At 41.4% G+C, this 18531-nt stretch overlaps 1 protein-coding gene across 1 annotated transcript in view; it reads left to right on the top strand.

Annotated features, from left to right (window-relative positions):
* Nucleotides 1–18531, top strand: part of CCDC178 (coiled-coil domain containing 178) — a gene marked incomplete at both ends in the record, with an annotated part of 121113 nt that overhangs the window by 80305 nt on the left and 22277 nt on the right. Inside the window, 4 exons of the mRNA XM_080683765.1 lie at nt 121–282; nt 2034–2147; nt 2553–2698; nt 6249–6408. Coding sequence (XP_080539891.1) covers nt 121–282; nt 2034–2147; nt 2553–2698; nt 6249–6408 — 582 coding nt within the window. The remainder of the gene's footprint in view (nt 1–120; nt 283–2033; nt 2148–2552; nt 2699–6248; nt 6409–18531) is intronic.

Here is an 18531-nt window from a genome sequence, read left to right as displayed (position 1 = left end):
TCGTGCCCAGGGCTACTAGTTTTCAAATAACAGCAAATATTCCTGCCTGATGCAAGATGGAGACAATAAATGTCTAGATAATTAATAACTGAATGAACTACTTTACATCTTTGTTGGCAGAAAAAACTGTTTTCCCTGCAAGAAGAAGAGGAACTTGAGAGGGAGGAGCTCACCAGGAGGAAAGCGATCTACTCCCTGATCCTGGCGGAAATAGAGGATCCTCTGCTTCAGATGGAAGAAAATGCGGAGAAAATCAAAGCTATCCACAAAGAGCACTTCAATGTAAGCATCTCCTATTAGTCCAGGCACTAATTCCCAGGAATGCTTAGGTTGACAAAGCCTAGATATGGTTTTAGATAACCACTTGGAAAATTGTGATTTCACCTAGGAAGACATAGACTCGTGGGCAGAATAAGTAACTCCTTCATGAGTCCACCACTGACCTACAGTGGAACTACACAGAAGGACTCCGAATGCTATGGCCTGGAACCTTACTCTGTCTCTTCGAGTGTAGTTAGGAAACACAGTTTCCAATAGGTGAGTAGTGATTTATTGGGTGTGATTGCCCTCTCTGGCAGATTTAATTCAGAGTCTTCACTGCTCATTAATAAAACTAAAGCTGTCTTTACTCAAATATAAAATACAATGCATCTTGACGTTTTCATGGTAAATGTTGGATGCGTGTAGAAAACAGCTAGGATGAAAAATAAAGCAAATGTCGGTAAAATATTTTCAAAACAAGTCCATGGCAGTAACTGATATTACCAGCCCTTCCCAAGGAAATATTTAGGAGAAAAATATGTGTACATCATGTCATTAGTCTTTTGGAGAATAGAGGGTGTGGTAAGAGTTATACATTCTCGTCTTTAACTGCAGGGAGTACATACATATTATTCATTTGGGCCATTTTGACAACAGGATTTTTTTTTTATCATTGCAAATTACGGTGTGACTTTATATTGTTAAGACTTTAATGAATTTCAAGTTTTCTGTATTTTAAAATCTTTGTGATCTGCAAAGTGTTCCTAATATGAAAGTTTATTTTGATCCTCAAAGCCTCTCTATGGAAGAGGCAAGAGAAAGTTTAACTGTATCATAGACTTGAGAAAACTTGAGCCTACATGCAAGAGGCAGGTTGTACAAGTCCATGAAGCATGGACACAGCAAATGCTGGGTGGGCTCATGGAACTAACACCTAGGCAGGGGTGGGCAAACTTTTTGACTCGAGGGCCACAATGGGTTCTTAAACTGGACCAGAGGGCCGGAACAAAAGCATGGATGGAGTGTTTGTGTGAACTAATATAAATTCAAAGTAAAGGAGTGGAGGGGAGAGCAAGAGAACCCTCTGCTCTTTCGGCTCCGCGGGCCGGATAGAACAGCCGAACAGGCCGGATCTGGCCCGCGGGCCGTAGTTTGCCCACGGCTGATGAGAGAAATGACTTTGATAAGGACTCCTCCTTACATCAACGATGGAAATTTATTAATCGCAGCAAAAGCCTCAGTACAGTCATCTGAGTCTGATAATGAATTCCAGAAAAGACGAATGACTTTTGTTTCCCCTGATTTTATAATAGCCATTGTTTTTTATCTTCTTGTAGTCTAGTAATTATTTTTGTTTTTATTATGCTTTAATAGTTATATATTATAAGAACCTGTATTTAGCATAAACCCTTGGAAAGAATGAGAGTTTTTTTATACACTTTCTATAATGATAATTGATTATTTGTATTTGGAGTTTTACTTTTGGTTAAAAGATTTTAAATATTGTGGTGAAAATTTGTCATTTCTATGTGAGTTTATTTGTGGTTGTTACTGAGCTAAAATTGATATGGTTTGGTTTTCTCAGGTAATTCAGTCTGAATGTTGGGATTGTGGGTATCATTGTATGCTTTGTAATTCATGTGTGGTGCTCCTTGCCTTCTATATCAAAATATACATTGTTGTTACTGGAATGTCGCTGGAGAACTATTTGACCTAAACCAGGATAATTGGCCTGTAAATGCTCCACATCTTAATTTCTGAATGTCTCCCAGAAACTAGGTGATATCATTGCAAAGAGAGACGATGTTAAAACAAATGTGGAAAGAACAAAGAAAAAATTGCAAATAAAGGGGAAGGAAACCCAAGAAGCACTTATAGAAACTGAGGTAAGAAATTTCATACGCGAAGAACTTCAATTTACACTTTGTGCCAGTGAAAACTGTTCAAGCACATTTCATTTTGGATGGATGCCCCTCATTTCTAACGGGTTGACTAAATTGATTCTGCATGTGCTTATGTGAGAGAGAGAGGGAAAGAGAGAAACATCGATGTGAGAGCGCAACATTGATAGGCTGCCCCCTTCACAGCGGGAAGCTGAGCTCATGACATAGGCATGTGCCCTGACCAGGAACAGGACCTACAGCCCCGGTGCACGGGACGCCGCCAGGGCAGTTACTGCTTTTATTGATAAAAAGTTATTATTTGCCTTTAATTGTTCATATGGCCAAATGTAATTGTGCCCCTAAATCCCAAGAATTTAACATGAAACATCTCTGAATATTTTTTTCCAGGTACAACACTCAGTAATTTATAGTGAAATAGAGGCAGCTAAATATAAAACAGCTTTTTATCAAGATAAATTAACTAAATTGAATAAGGAACTAGAAGAAAGAGAAAAGGCAAAGATAATTTTGGATCAGATAATGGACACTTTGAAGTAAGTTCTTAAATTGTGTCAAAATATTACATGTTTAATATATTATTTATAAAACAGATAATTCCTATTTTAAACAATCCATATTTTCTATCATAGTTTGATGTAGAATATACATGTGCTATTTGATCATTTTGATTTAAAAACAAAATCATAAACTGCTTTTATTTTTCATTGCTCCCCCATGTTTATTTCAATTTGAATCACTGCAAATGCTTCTCTTTTTGCAAGTATAACAACTTTTATTTCTTAGGAACTTAATAAACCTTCCCACGAATTTTAGTATTTCTCATTTAGATGACATGGTTAACACATGGTTGTACACTCGCACTTTTTAAATAAGTTTTGAAGGAAGAGTTTAGAAATAGGTATTCTACAAAACCTCATGTACTTCATTCAGAAGCCTTTTACCCAGTTCCCTCATTTCTAATTGGTTGCACAAAATTGATTCTGCATGTGCTTGTGAGAGAGAGGAAGGGGAAGGAAGAGAGAGAAACATTGATGTGAGAGCGCAACATTGATAGGCTGCCTCCTGCACGCCCCTCCCCCCCCACCAGGCTTAGGAGAGCCTGTGGCTGGGAGCAGTGGTGCTCTGAGAACCTTGGTGTATGCGTAGACCCCCACTCAGCGCTTCTGCTCCTCTGGGTCCTCATTCCCCACTTTGCAGTACATCGAGGACAGGGCGTGGCGGGCTGTTGAAGGAATACGCACTGGTCACACGTAGGAATATTACTCCAGTTTAAATAGAGAAGGCCCATAGCAAATCCACGGCCCCCAAGAGATCAAGTGTCAGAGAAACACTTAAGCACAGCCCAATACCATAGACCTGGATGGAGCCAAGTCAACAAGAATTCATTTAGCTGTTGCCATAGAGTAAAACGGTATTGCCCAGATGACCAGATAGGGTTATCTGAACAAGACCAAGCCATGCTCAGTATAAGAAGGCAAGGAAGCGTGGCTGTATACTTCAGAAGATATCGATCTACATTGTTTATCATCTGTGAGAGTATTTGGGGGCTCAACGGTGTAAGCCTCAAAGTGTATAATTCACATGAAACTTACAAGGATCTAACTGAGGAGTTGAAGATTTTTTTTCCTTCAGGCTTCTTAACCATTTCAGTCCTAACATGTCTTCCATCCTGTGCCTACATGAGAGCGCTGTTGAGGCAAAAGTGCTCAAGAGTGCACTCTGCAGGAAATCTTTTTTTTTTTAATTTTTTTTATTTTTAAATATATTTTATTGATTTTTTACAGAGAGGAAGAGTGAGGGATAGAAAGGTAGAAACATCGATGAGAGAGAGACATCGATCAGCTGCCTCCTGCACGCCCCCTACTGGGGATGTGCCCGCAACCCAGGTACATGCCCTTGACTGGAATCGAACCTGGGACCCTTCAGTCTGCAGGCCGACGCTCTATCCACTGAGCCAAACCGGTTAGGGCTGCAGGAAATCTTTGCCCCTCATCTCCTCCAGCCCTCACACCAGACCCTTACATTGTGTAGTAGCGCCCCCATATGAATGCCGAGGAAACAGACGCCAGGAAGTGGCTCAGTGGGTGAGCGCCTACCTATGAACCAGGAGGTCACGGTTTGATTCCCGGTCAGGGCACATTCTCTCTCATCATTGATGTTTCTATCTGTCTCTTCCTCTCCCTTCCCCTCTAAAATCAGTAAAAATATATTTTAAAAATGTCAAGTGGGAAAGTATACCTTCAAGCATCTGAAGATAGTTTTTAGAGAGACAAAACTTGCATATGCAAAACAATTGAAATATGTGGATAAAAATAAATATGTTCATAAGAGGAATAAAAATAATAGCTATCAAGGCTACTCTTGGCTCTCATTAAATGTTTACAGTTGTTTCTTAACTAGAAAGTAAAAGGATCCAAACCCAGACTTATAGGACTTCAGAGTTTGTTCTTTTTACCACTCTGAGAAAGAAAACACTATTTTCCTACATACATATACATATAAACATGTATAGTATATGTGATATATGTAATTAATAAGATGCTAAACTGAATATAATCTCATATCAAAATAGTGTAGAGGGTAAAGAATATGTGGTCAAGATGCAGGGATGTTCGCTGCGGGCAGCTGTGAGAGTTTTTTGTTTTGGTCAGACCTGCTGCTCTCTGAATTTCACTGTTGAGTCCAACAGCACAGACAGAACAGGGTTAGAATTCTGGTTCTGTCATTTACTCATTGGCTTACACAAGCTAATGATGCGGAAGTTGAGGTTCCTGGTCTGCAGATTGGTATACTAATTATTTTTCCATAGGCCTGGGGTTGGCTTAAATGAGAGAGCGCACTATTCAAAGCACTTGACCGTTTAGCTCCTCCAAACGTTTAGTCCCGCCGTCTTTGTGGCTAGCTGTGCCGCTTCCTGTGCCGCTGAGAACGTGGGCCGCAGGACCGCGCTCCGCTGTGGCCGCTCTGCTGACCCTGGCTCCTGGTTGCTGCCAGCTCTGGGAATTCCTTCTAAAGCACATTGATCATCCGCAGCATTTCTAAGCACTTTCTGGTGCTTATTTTACTAGTATTGCATTATACATCACTACTGATTTCACCACAAAAATCATTCTACCTCTTTGTCAAGATGTACTTAGTTGCATATGACAAAATGCCCACAGAAATGTACATGCACACACACACACACACACACACACACACACTCGCACACCAGCTTAAACAATGGGGAAGGCTCTTACGTGCCAGGAGGCTCTGGGTGAGGTGAGCTGCAGGTGGGTTGATGCAGCAGCTCAGCCCCAGGTGCTCATTCGTTGTCTCTTCCTTATACCTGTTGGCAGCAACTTTGAAAACATGACTCCTTGGTTATAGTTAGTGATCGTGAGCCTCTTCTACGTGGAGCTACGGCCTTTCATCTTATTGGGCTGTTTTAATATCTATACACTCACCCCTGCGTAGTCAGCCACAGGGCTGCTTGGCTTAATCTAATCAGATTGTATCCTTGGAGCCCTGGCCAGGTGGCTCCATTGGTTGGAGCGTCATCCTGTACACCAAAAGGTTGCGGGTTTGATTCCCTGTCAACACACACGGGAGGCAACTGATTGATGGATATTCCTCCCTCCCTCCCTCCCTCCCTCCCTCCCTCCCTCCCTCCCTCTCTCCCTTCTTCCCTCCCTCTCTCCCTCCCTCTCTCCCTCCTTCTCTCCCTCCTCCTCTCCTTCTCCTTCTCCCCTTACTTTCTTTCTAAAAACCAGTGAAAAATCATATCCTCAGGTAAGGATTTAAAAAATAAAATGTGTCCGTGGAGTTGCATGCTGCATGGAGGAAGGGTACCTCTGTAATGTCAACAAAACAGAGGCATGGTGAACATCCCAGAGAATCCACTCCATTTCCCCAGAACTTTCCTCGCACCTCGGTCCCTTAGACAGAGCTCCATGGAGGTTATGGAAGGGACCAGGGAATTTTTCCAAAGCCCTTCAGTTCTAAGGTTTTTTTCAATATTTTGTCTGTTAAAATGTATCGTAAGTATAATTTAAAAAATAAAATGTGAATTGATTAGTGGTGATTGCAATGCTTTCTTAATAGGGAGAAATACATATCTGTGAGATTTAAAAAGGAACACACACAAGCTGTTTATGATCATCTCATAAGTGAGAAAATAGCCTGTGAAGAGAGGCTGGACGAGGAAGAACAGAGACACAGAAATCTCGTTGCCATGAGGCAGAAGACTCTGGCAGACCTGAAAGTGAGTATTATCTTTTCACTGTTTGGGAGTGAAGGGAGTGTGGGGGTAGCCTGGTGCTAGAGGCACTCACCATTCATCCTGCGGGGTGGAGGTGTTTACACTGTAAAAAGGGATCTGTTAGCTCAGTAAACAGTAACTCCTCACTTCCCCTTGGACGGAATTAGGACACGCTTCCACAGCATGTTGTGCTTTTCCGTGCATTGACGTGCACTCGTCTTGTCAGTGTGCTTCATTTTAAGTTGAAAGCTACTGACTTAAGAGTATACGATGTATTTATTCCAGAGCCATTTTTATATTTTTAACGGGAGCTGTGGGAATAGTTACATTGTATTTCTTTTGTTTAAATTTATCTTTATTTTCAAAGTATTAAAGATGTCCCCTTTTTCGCCCCCCATGACCCCCTCCACCCAATAAACATACTTTGAATGTTTACCAACCACTTTTTGGAAAAATGAGAATATTTTATGCGCTTTTTCTTTAGAAACATTTTGCATATGTTTTCATTGCACTTACTACTTAGAAACAGGGAAATCATGTGATAAAAAGTATCCTTTCAGATCTGAATGTTTAAGTTTTATAAGGCTATACATATTAAATTTGTATATAGATATGGTTAAGTGATATAGATATATTTAAGTGATTCCTATCCTATTTTACATTTTGTAATCATTTTTTACCCTTAATCGCAATAGTAAATACCTTGTTTTTTAGTATATTTAAAAATATTACCTCTTTTGAGAGGTGCATGATAAGTTGCTTCTAAAAAAATAAAGAATTCTACCAGACTTTTATTAAAACTATTTCCTGCAAAATTTTTAAAGATATATGTAGCATCATAATATATTTTTATCAGTTATTTTTGATCCTGATATTTACATATTCTATCACTATATATACTTAATATACTCCATTAATTTTTTTTCTCTTTATGTTTCCAAAGACATTGCTACTATATTTTTTTAAAAAAAGATTATTTGGGCCAGATACACATTGAATAAACAATGGTGTGAGTGAATGAACATACTGTCTTTAATGCTAGCTCTGATCTTTCCTCCAAGAAAATTATTAATGAAATAACAATACTTTTATTAATACTGGTGCTAGGTAACCTTTTCCCACTTAAAATATAGCCGTTAGGTAGAAAAGGTTTTGTTTTCTTTTTCGGCCTGAAAATATGAAAATAACTGGTGCCACCTAGTGGCCGTAGAGGAAGCTGCCTCTTGGAGGAGCTCCTGGAACTTCAGCCGCTGAATCTCAGGTATGTGATGTACAAAAGGCTGGAAAAGCCTAGACTCGCGTGCACGCCTCAAAACAAGAAGGCTGCGGTCATTTACTGACCAGCACCGTTCCCCGCCTTATATTTCATCACAGCAGTAGAATTAGTTGTTTGAATTCAGCCACATTTTCCCGTCGTACTGGTGCTGAGAACACAGTGGGATCCCAGTGATCACTTACTGACTAGCATTTCAACACTTCAGTGGGACAGTAATAATAGTGAAATGGCAGAATACGGTCAGCAGGAGAGAGACAAGGAAACATCCTGTACGCCTGGCCTCTCGGTCTCTGAGATCTGTGTTTCTCTCCACCCAGAAGCCCGTCTCTGTCTTCCCATTCTGCAGGTGCCTTGGCACATCGCACGCTCTCGTGTTGCTTTTCCTCTTAGCTCCAATCTCTGTCTGGACTTGTTTTTTCATTAATTATTACTTGTTTATATATTTTTTTCTAAAATGCACTTATGGTGCATTCTAAAAGACACAGTATTGTTCTACCAATTCCTGCTATAGTTCCTCTTCTCTACGAGGGCAGGAGAGTTTCTGTCACATTCTCTGAATCCTAAAAGCTCAGAACTGTGCCTGGTCCAAGGGAGGCACTCGGTGAATCCTCAAATAACTGAATGGATAAATGGTGACCATATCCTTATCCGGTCACTTTGATGTTACTGTGCATGATAATGACTAAAAGCAGCAGCATTTCAGGCATACTGTCCATTCTACGCCGGCCCAACGCGTCGGCGAATCCTCACGCTGTACAGAAGCCGACTCTTTCTCACTCCCTCTCTCTTCCTGATGAGACATGAGAACTTTACTCTCCAGTCTGTTCCCTCTGGGTGGAAGTGGTTAAACTAGCTATTGCTCTCTAGCAGGTAAAGGGTGCTGCAAAATATCTCACGACTGCTTCCCAAAACCTTGCATTTATATGAAACTGTCTCTTATCAGTGCTCCGCTAGCTGTTGGTTATGCATTCATCTTATGTGACTGGAAGCATAGAGTTTGAACATGCAGAGTTTAGAGATTGATGTATCTAATCATTAGTGACACTGTTTATGATTAGGATCAGTTATCAGTATTAAAGAGTTGAAAGACAATGTGATTCTTCACAGAAAACCTGTTCTACCCCTGTTTAGAAATTGGATGAGATGACAATTTGTAAATGTGTGTGTGATGTAAACCATTGCCATAGAAAAACAAGTCTCATTAGGCATCTTTATATATGTAACGTTACTGTCCTGGGGTATCCCCTCTGGGCTAAAGAATTCATCACAATTTTGGGTCACCTGAAGGAATCCTATATAATCCTATATAATAAAAGCCTAATATGCTAAGTGTCTGGTCATTCGTTCAACCAATCAATGCATAATATGCTAATGATATGCTAAGGCCAATCAACTGCTCACTATGACGTGCACTGACCACCAGGGGGCAAACAGTCAACCAGTCGCTATGACGTGCACTGACCACCAGGGGGCAGACGCTCCAACTGGTAGGTTAGCTTGCTGCTAGGGTCCAGCCAATCAGTACTGAGCAAGACAGGCCAGACATGCCCTGGAGCCCTCTCGCCATCCCTCCTTGGCTGGCCAACCTCCCCTGTTCCCCCCCAGCCCTGATCATGCACCGGTGGGGTCCCTCAGCCCTCTTACAATCCAAGACCCTTTGGGGGATGTCGGAGAGCCAGTTTTGGCCAGCAGCAGAATAACCGGTCGCTATGACACGCATTGACCACCAGAGGGCAGATGCTCAATGCAGGAGCTGCCCCCTGGTGGTCAGTGCACTCCCACAGGGCGAGCGCCGCTCAGCCAGAAGCCAGGCTTACAGCCAGCGAACGCAGAGGTGGTGGCAGGAGCCTTTCCCACTTCCTCAGCAGCGCTAAGCCATCAGTTGGAGACCGCCCAAGGGCTCCCGTACTGTGAGAGGGCACAGGCCGGGCTGAGGGACCCCACCAAATGCACGGATTTCGTGCACCGGGCCTCTAGTAAAAGTATACTATGCTAAGTGTCCTATCGGTCAACTGCTCAACCAGTCACTATGACGCGCACTAACCACCAGGGGACAGACGCTCCAACCAGTAGGTTAGCTTGCTGCTGGGGTCCGGCCCAATAGGACTGGGCAAGAGGGCCAGACATGCTCTGGAGCCCGCCCTCCCCATCCCACTGGTCCCCATTGGCCTCGATCAGCTTCCAGGCCAAGGGACCCCACCCATGCACGAATTTGTGCACTGGGCCTCTAGTGGTTTAATAAAAGACTTTAATTTAAAACACTACAATGTAATTAGTTAAGGACTGAGAAAACACACCATAGAATTCGAAATATAAATATCTAATAAAATAGTTTAAGAAAAATATACACAAACTTTAAATAACATATTATGCTGTTCAGGAGTTAAATTCAGTCTTTTCCGGTAGACGCTTCATGTCAGATATCCTTATATGACAGTTTTTTTAATGTCAATAGTTTTTGCTAATTGCTTATAATTTGCAAATGCAATTACTTAAGATTAAAATGTCAGTATAGCACCTAGATATATTAAGCAAAATACTAATAGATATGAAGGGAGAAATAGAAAACAATACAATAATAGTTAAGGACTTCAATATCTCAGTTTCAACCATGGATAAATCATCTCGACAGAAAATCAATAAGGAAACACTGGACTTGAACTACACTTTAGATGAAACAGAAATATGTAGAACATTCCAACAGCAGCAGAAGATACATTCTTCCTAAGCGCACACGGAACATCTCCAGGATGGACATACAGTAGGTCACGAAACAGGTCTTAACAAACTTAAGAAGATTGAAATTATACCATGTATCTTCCAACCATAGTTGTATGAAATTAGAAATTAATTACACAAGGAAACTATAAAATTCACAAATATGTGGAACTAAACATACTACCAACAACCAATATAGAATCTGCAGAGCCCCAGCCCTAGTGGTCAACAAGTTGAATAAAAAAAATGCTGAGAGAGAATGATGTAACAACTTGGATACCCAGATTCTGTCTTCAGATATTCTCTAGCACTCTTCCTTAAGATTCATGGCTCCCATGGCTTCCACTGTCAACAGTGGCCAACCCACCCATCTTCTCCATTTCTAGTCCTTCTCCCAAACGTCGTGTCTGCACAGTGGAGTATTAGGTACTTACTTGTCCTCTACCATGTCCAAAACAGATCATCTTCTAACAAAGCCAGTCATCAAAAAGTTTTTATTATAAATGCCACCATAATTTTTCCAGTCATCTAGTAACATACCACATCCAATATGTTCTGTTGTTTTATTTGCACATCACACTCAATTTGACATCATCTCTATTTAGTCTATAATCTTCATTCCTTCTCAGCACTTTTCTTTAATTACAAAAGCACTTTCTTGTAACTTATATCTGCAACTTGTGCTTTCGTTTCACTTTCATTCACCCTACACAGTGCTGTCTAATTGATTTTTCTAAAGCTTATCTCTAACCACATTGCACTCCTCAAAAATTCTTTTGTCTCCTGACTCTTTACAATTAAGTGTAAACGTTTCAACTGAGTTTTCATGATATATCCCAAACCTACATTCTCAACTTTATCTCTCATTGTTTATCTACATTACTAATATAAGAGCACATTTAGATGGAAATTTGAAACAGTGATATAATAAAAGTAGAATTTCTACACTTTATATTATTAAAAGCAATAAAATCCAACCAAAGTAGTCAATACACCAAAAAAGCAATAATGACAGTAGTAGAAAGGTAGTATCAACACAGAAAGCATTAAGTAAGATGATAGAAGCAAGAACCAATAAAACTATCAAATTAAGTTAGTAAATCAGAATGGACTTAAAAAGCAAAATCATCTTAATCATTGCTCTGTAAAGGTTACAAATGAACATCTGAAAAATAAACCAGAATAGTTGATGATGAAATGCAAAATTAGATTAGTCTTACAAAAAGAGCAGGTGTTGATAATACTAACTTCAAGACAATACATAGGAGAGAATTACCTCCCTATATAAAAGGCTAGTATGCTAAGTGTCCGACCGTCTGACTGGTCGCTATGATGCGCACTGACCAACAGGGGGCAGATGCTCAACGTAGGAGCTTCCATGACGTGCACTAGCCAGTACCAGGGACCTGGTGCCAACAAACCAACACTCAGCTTCCCCCAAGTGTGACCCAGACCCTGCCACCACCTCGGAGCAACAGCCCACCAAATTGCAGCCCCCACCACCACCCCGGAGCGACAGCCCACCAAATTGTAGCCAACACTGCCAAGATCCCATGGCACAAAATGTGGCCCACAGCCCAGCCCAGCCCGGAAACGGTTGCTGTGGATTCCAGGTAATGACGTCACATAGCAACGCCTGGCTTCCTCTCCCTCGCAACTAGCCTCCTTGCAGTTTCTTCAGCCCAGGAACACAGGTGGGAACATTTTACACTTTAACCAAATGTCTGTGAAGCGTTTTCCCGTGCCTCATCTCATTTGATCGTCACAGAAGCCCTGGAGTAGGTAGATGGGAGACTTGGTAGAATCTTATTTTCTTTTTATTAGCCAGAAAACAGAGATTTAAAAAGCTTAGAAGCTTGACCCGACTGAAAAGAAGTAAGAAATGGTGGACCTTGAAAATGACTTCAGGTTTTCTCACTGCACAGAATATAGTCAAACACTGCTGCAGTTAAATATTTTACCCTTTGTTCTCCCTGCGTGATCTATAATAATAATGTGCTTCATGTTGATATTACTGCTGTGTTGCTGACAATTACCTGAAAGAGAAGTTGGGATGCTTCACTGGGCTGGAAAAAGTTTAGCTAAATCAGAAAGCAGGTCTAATTAAGCAAGTTTATTCTATATATATGTAAGGCTAAGTTGACTCGCGCATGCGGGATACATATAAAGCTCTCACTGGCGCCAACCACACGTGTGTATTTTGATCTGTCATTGTCCATCGTGAATTTGGTTGACACTTCTATTATAGAGAAAGGGCGAATAGCGATATTAAAATATCTCTTCTAATTAATTTCCTTTCATTGTGCATGAATTTGTGCACTGGGCCACTAGTCATTATATAAAAATATTATGACCAAAAGAGATCATATAGAAATTATGAATCTGTATGCACTAAATAACATGACCTAAAATATATAAAGCAAAACCCACAATTACTTTGTGTAGGAAATTTCACATACTGCGAATAGACTGAAGTGCAGGAGCTTACGCACAGGTAGGAGCCACAGCATTTAAATGAAAGGTAACACCTGCTCTTAAATTAGCTTCCCTGAGCAATGGCGAAGAAACAAGTATAAGTTAAAATAGGTTTCCCAAACTGCTTTTCTTGAATTAAGCACAGAATTCTCTGAGACCAAGGGGAAAAAAAAAGGAGCTTAAAGGAAATTTGAGAAAGCTTGCTAGGGTGATAGTAACAGAACTAAGTCTCAGAGGGCAGAAACAAATCAGGAAAGAATACTTCAAGGAGTGAAAGCAATAGGAGAAGAGGCACACAGGTGTCAAAAAGTCAGCCACTTAGGGAATTGCATGTTGGGAGATGAGATGTAGGCAAGAAGGTGAAGGGATCAGCTAAAGAACACGTATGCATACTGCATGGACACGGACAATCGTTTGGTGAAGGCTAAGGGAGGGGGAGGCAGAGATGGGTGGAGGTGGGCAAAGGGAAGAGAGGATGGAAGAAACCTGCAATGATGTCAACATTAAACATGTTTTTGAAAAAGGAGCCCAGCTGGTGTGGCTCAGTGGTTGAGTGTCAACCTATGAAGCAGGAGATCACAGTTCGATTCCCGCTCAGGGCACATGCCTGGATTGTGGGCTCCATTGATCCCCAGTGTGAGGCGTGCGGGAGACAGCTGATCAGTGATTCTCTCTCATAATTGATGTTTCTATCTCTCTCTCCCTCTCCCTTCCTCTCTGAAATCAATAAAAATATATTTTTATGAAAAAAGGAAAGAAAAAGGGCTTACACACAGGTAGGAGCCACAACATGAGGGCTCTGAATGTCACACTAGAGAGTTTAGGCTTCAGGTCGTGAATAATTGACCGGAAGAGTAGCAGAGCTACCGTAGCAGCTAGGGAAATCCCACTAAAATAGGCAGAGATTTCCGCGGGTCTGCTTGGCACAGTGCTGTGGTGCTAGTGGGCCAAAGTGGGCTGACGTCGGTCCCATTAGAAGTTAGGATTGGGGAGCGCCTCAGATGGCTGAGACTGGGCTTAAAAGGCTCTGCCACCAAAGAGCCTCGTCCCGCATTTCTTGGCTAAATTGAGAGAAAACTGACTCAAGTATATATCAAGTTTTTTTTACTTTGACGTTGGGATGGTAATTGGTGTCAGCACCCAAAAACAGAGAGTCTGTGTGGACCGGGGAATAGGTTTGAAACTAGACTCGTCAAATTTGAGATACCTTTGAAGGAGCTACTTGGAGTCCAGTGCCAGCTGAATTAAGAATCTGGAACTGAAGAGACAAGTGTGACTGGAGTTATGCAGGTGGAAAGTATAAGCGTATACATTTCACAGAGGCTTCGTGAAACCTTTAATAATACAGGGAAGATTGAGAAGGAAGAGCAGGCCCAGTGATGATGATATGGAAAAGGTGGGAAGAAGAGAGGAGGCAAAAGGCACAGAGGTTATAGTCAGAGAGTCATATAGGAGTTTAAAATGTCAGCCGTGGTGCCATTCTAGATGGTGACAGAATGAGAAGGGTGTCCCTGGGTATAAATTGGTAATGGGACATGGAACTGAAGTTAACTGGATTTGAATAAGTCCATAGATTCTAAGATTAAAATGTTGGCTACGTCATCCAGATAAATATCAAAATAAAACAGAACGATGGTGGAAAATGGGATAGACAGGAAGAGAAGATTGAGTCCCATGGGCCAAAGTCTTCCTTTAGAGTAGAAAAATGACCAAGAAATCATTAAATGACAGTGCAGTAGGGTGAAAAAGAGATGATTATAATCCTTAATCAACATAAAACTCACAGAGTGTTTTTACATAGGCCTGGAGGAATGAAGGTTTGGAAGCCATAATAGAGAGCTAGGATGATGCTAACTGCAACTAGACCCTCTCACATGTGGAGCCTCAAGAAATTAATATTATTTAATTCAGGCAAATATTAAGTCACTGCAGGTGGTTCGACCCAAGATTATGTAATGAGAATGCAATGCAATCTGAGCTTGTTAGCAATGAATAACCCTTCCAGCACCCACATTAGGAAGGTGTAGGATGGGGTGATGGTTCAGTCCAATTAAAAAGTATATATTGAATTTCTACATATAATGCATTCTTCTAGATGCTGAGGATTATTGTAATAAACTTAACTCTGAGAAGCATACCAGCCTCACAGAGAAGATGAATCATAGCGTTATTTTTACTAGGCTTTGTTAACCAGAGATAGAATCAAAGGAAGAGAGAGAAAACACAATTTATAGATACTGTCAACTTTCTTGTATTTATAAAACATTTTTTCAAAAAGAGAAAGTGAATTACCAAGACCAGCAAGACTTGATATGGCATTGCTTCAGCTATACACTATTTTTTTAAAAAAAAATTATTGGTGGGTTTTACAGAGAGAGAGAGAGAGAGAGAGAGAGAGAGAGGTTTGTTGTTCCACTTATTCATGCATTCACTGGCACATGCCCTGACAGGGATCAAACCCACAACCTTGGTGTATCGGGACAATGCTCTAACCAACTGAGCTACTCGTCCAGGGCTTTCGCCTATGTACTATTAATGTGGCCATCAACAAAACCACATCATAGCTTATAAATTATCATAAATACACACTTTCCATTAGTGTCTATAATCCAGAATTTTAAAAAATGTCACCTAAAGTGACTAAGCAGTTGCTGAATAGCATAGCACATTATTGTTTCTATTTTGGTTATACACATAATCAAGAGAACCTTCAACTGCCCTGTCCCTCTTCCTTTAAAGGGCATGGATTTTACTTCAGTTGTGGCCTTCCGGAAGGTCACCTACCTTACTTTCAGAAAAATTGAATGTAATGTTGTGTGAATGAGGTGTCCGCAGGGTTATAATGTTCCGGAGCACAGATCTCAGCGTACAGTGCTCCACAGTCAGGAAGGTGTTTTCAGTGGCTAAGCGTTCCTAGTTTGCTTCTGCTTCTCAGAGCTTTTCAGGAGAAATAGAGATAGAAAGTTGGAGAGAGAGAGAAAGAGAAAAAGAGAGAGAGGAGAGAGACTAGCTGTCACTTTGTCTTTAGTGAGTTATCAGTAGCTTTTCAGAACCAAAGCCTAGCCAGCGTGGCTCAGTGGTTGAGCATCGACCTCGGAACCAGGAGGTCACGGTTTGATTCCCAGTCAGGGCACATGCCTGGGTTACTCCCCTATAGGGGATGTGCTGGAGGCAGCTGATCACTGTTTCTCTAGCATTGATGTTTCTATCTCTCTATCCCTCTCCCTTTCTCTCTCTTAAAAAAAAAATGAATAAAAAACATTTTTTTTTTTAAATAGGTATCAGAAACATGAACCCCCTCTTAAACTTGGGATTTTTGAATCTGGGCCTGGTGTTCTGAGGGATATCACAAACGCAGCTGGCATAGTGTCCTGCGGGGAGCCCTGGCAACGTTACCCAAATAGCCCCCCGACTGAGTGATGTGCGTGTAGAGAACATGTACACCTGGCCTCCTAAGGGAGCTGCACATCTCAAACTTGGGTGCCATGATAATAATAACAGTTTGAGAGAAAATGAAATAGGCTATAAAGAGAGAGGAAATGGAACATATAAACTATCGTAGTGTCATGTTCATTTTCAGTACTATATAAAATAATGAAAATGGTTTTCCAAAACCTGTGTTGATTTTTATAATGCAAACTGCACTTTATGGGGGGGAAAAAAAACAATGGATGAAAAAAAGCAAAAGAAATTAGTAAAAATATTTTTAGTTTTTGACTCAAATGTTTGCATTGTTTTCCTTAGGTTTGGATTAGAGTTTAATTCCGAAATAGAACAGCTTTAGGGAAGTGTGTTAATTTTTATCTTCGGCAACTCTAAATGGCACTCTCGGGGTTCAAGTACAAGGATTATCTTGTTGATAAAGCAATCCATTGGGGTAGGCAGCAAAAGGTTTTATTTTTATAGTTTTACGCTTGCAGTTGGGGAACTTAAACTTGGAGACATTACATGAGACTTTCCCATAACCCCTCAGTGTTGAAGTCGCACATGCGGGCGCCCTTTCTGTTACACCCCTCCCCCCAATCCCAAGTAAACGGAAAGCCCTCTGTAAACATCAGAGCAGGGGAGGTGGTTACTATTTGTCTCAGTGCTGGGTGGCCCTATCGTGGTCCTTGGTCTTTGGCTTCTTGGATGGATTAAGGGAAATGAAAGCCCAGTGGGGTTTACAATAACTTGTGTAATGATGTGAGCTTCTGTAGGAAAAGCTATACCGAATACAGTGCATCAAGGCTGTCTCCAGATGTTCGTCAGTAAAGGAGTCTGGTGTTCATCCTGAACTCTTGGTCCGGGCGCACAGAATAAATGTGTCTCCCACTTTCCGCCTGTTCCTGTTACCACACCGTACCCACCACTTGTCTGATGGGCAATGGCAGGTTGTGGATGTTGGGGCCGGGGTATTGTCAGGAGTGATGAGGTAACAGGATATACTACTATAATTCGCACCTGTAATTAGGAGACATTTGTGTGCTCTGCTTATGGTATCTTGGCATGCCGTGGCACTGTACCTTTAATGCCCAGGAATAAAGTCCAAGGTCAAGGTGCTAAAATGATCAGGCAATGGTCAGGCAGGGGCTCTTTCCAAGTCCCAGACTTCTTGTATCTTCATGTGGGGCTGGGGTCACCCTGGAGCCCCCTTAGTGAGGCACTAGGTTTCCAACCTCATGACTTAAGCATTTCCCAAAGGCTCCAGCTACTAATATCACCTTTGAGGGCTAGGATTTCAACTATCGACGTATAGATATTTATTTCACTATAATTTTTGCCTGAATTACAGAATTCAGCTTTCCTGTATCTCATCTCCTTTGCTCCCATCTTATCTTATTCTTTGAAATTGTTCAGAAATATAGGTAGGTAGGTACTGAGGCATGTGTATCTAACAAATATTTAAAGGCTAGAGATTAAGCATTCGAATTTCCTATGCCTATGAAGCCCCTTCAATGAATATCTGTTAAAAATCTAACCACCAACTGGAGTTTCTAAATAATAGTAGAAAGGAAAATGTGTCTGTAATATTATATATCTAGAAAAGACTTCCGTTGCCTACTCTAAACCTAATTCTCTTCGTATAGAGAATGGACAGCAAGTACTCTTATAATGATTGACAATGAATACAAATTGGAAAGAAAGTATCATCAATGACTTTTATTTAATTATTTTTGACTAATCCTCACCCAAGGATATTTTTTCCATGGATGTTTAGAGAGAGTAGAAGGGAGGGGGAGAGACACACAGAGAGGAACATGGATGTGAGAGAGACGTATTGCCTGGTTGCTCCCACATATGCCCAGGAGGGATTGAATCTGCAACCCAGGAACACTCTGACTGGAATCAAACCTGGGCCCTTCAGTCCGCAGGCCAATGCTCTATCCACTGAGCCAAACTGGCCAGGGCTCATCAATGACTTTTTATAAAATACTAGAGGCCCGGTGCACGAAATTCGTGCACGGGGGGTGTGTGTTCCTCAGCCCAGCCTGCACCCTCTCCAATCTGGGACCCCTCAAGGGATGTCGGACTGCCATCTCACAATCCATGACTGCTAACTCCCAACTGCTCACCTGCCTGCCTTCCTGATAGCCCCTATCCACTTCTACCTGCCAGCCTGATGACCCCCTAACCACTCCCCTGTCAGCCTGATTGATAACTAATTGCTCCCCTGC

The sequence above is a fragment of the Plecotus auritus genome, assembly GCF_963455305.1.
Source record: "Plecotus auritus genome assembly, chromosome: 8".
Lineage (NCBI taxonomy): Eukaryota > Metazoa > Chordata > Mammalia > Chiroptera > Vespertilionidae > Plecotus > Plecotus auritus.
This window is presented reverse-complemented; position numbering and strand designations above follow the sequence as displayed.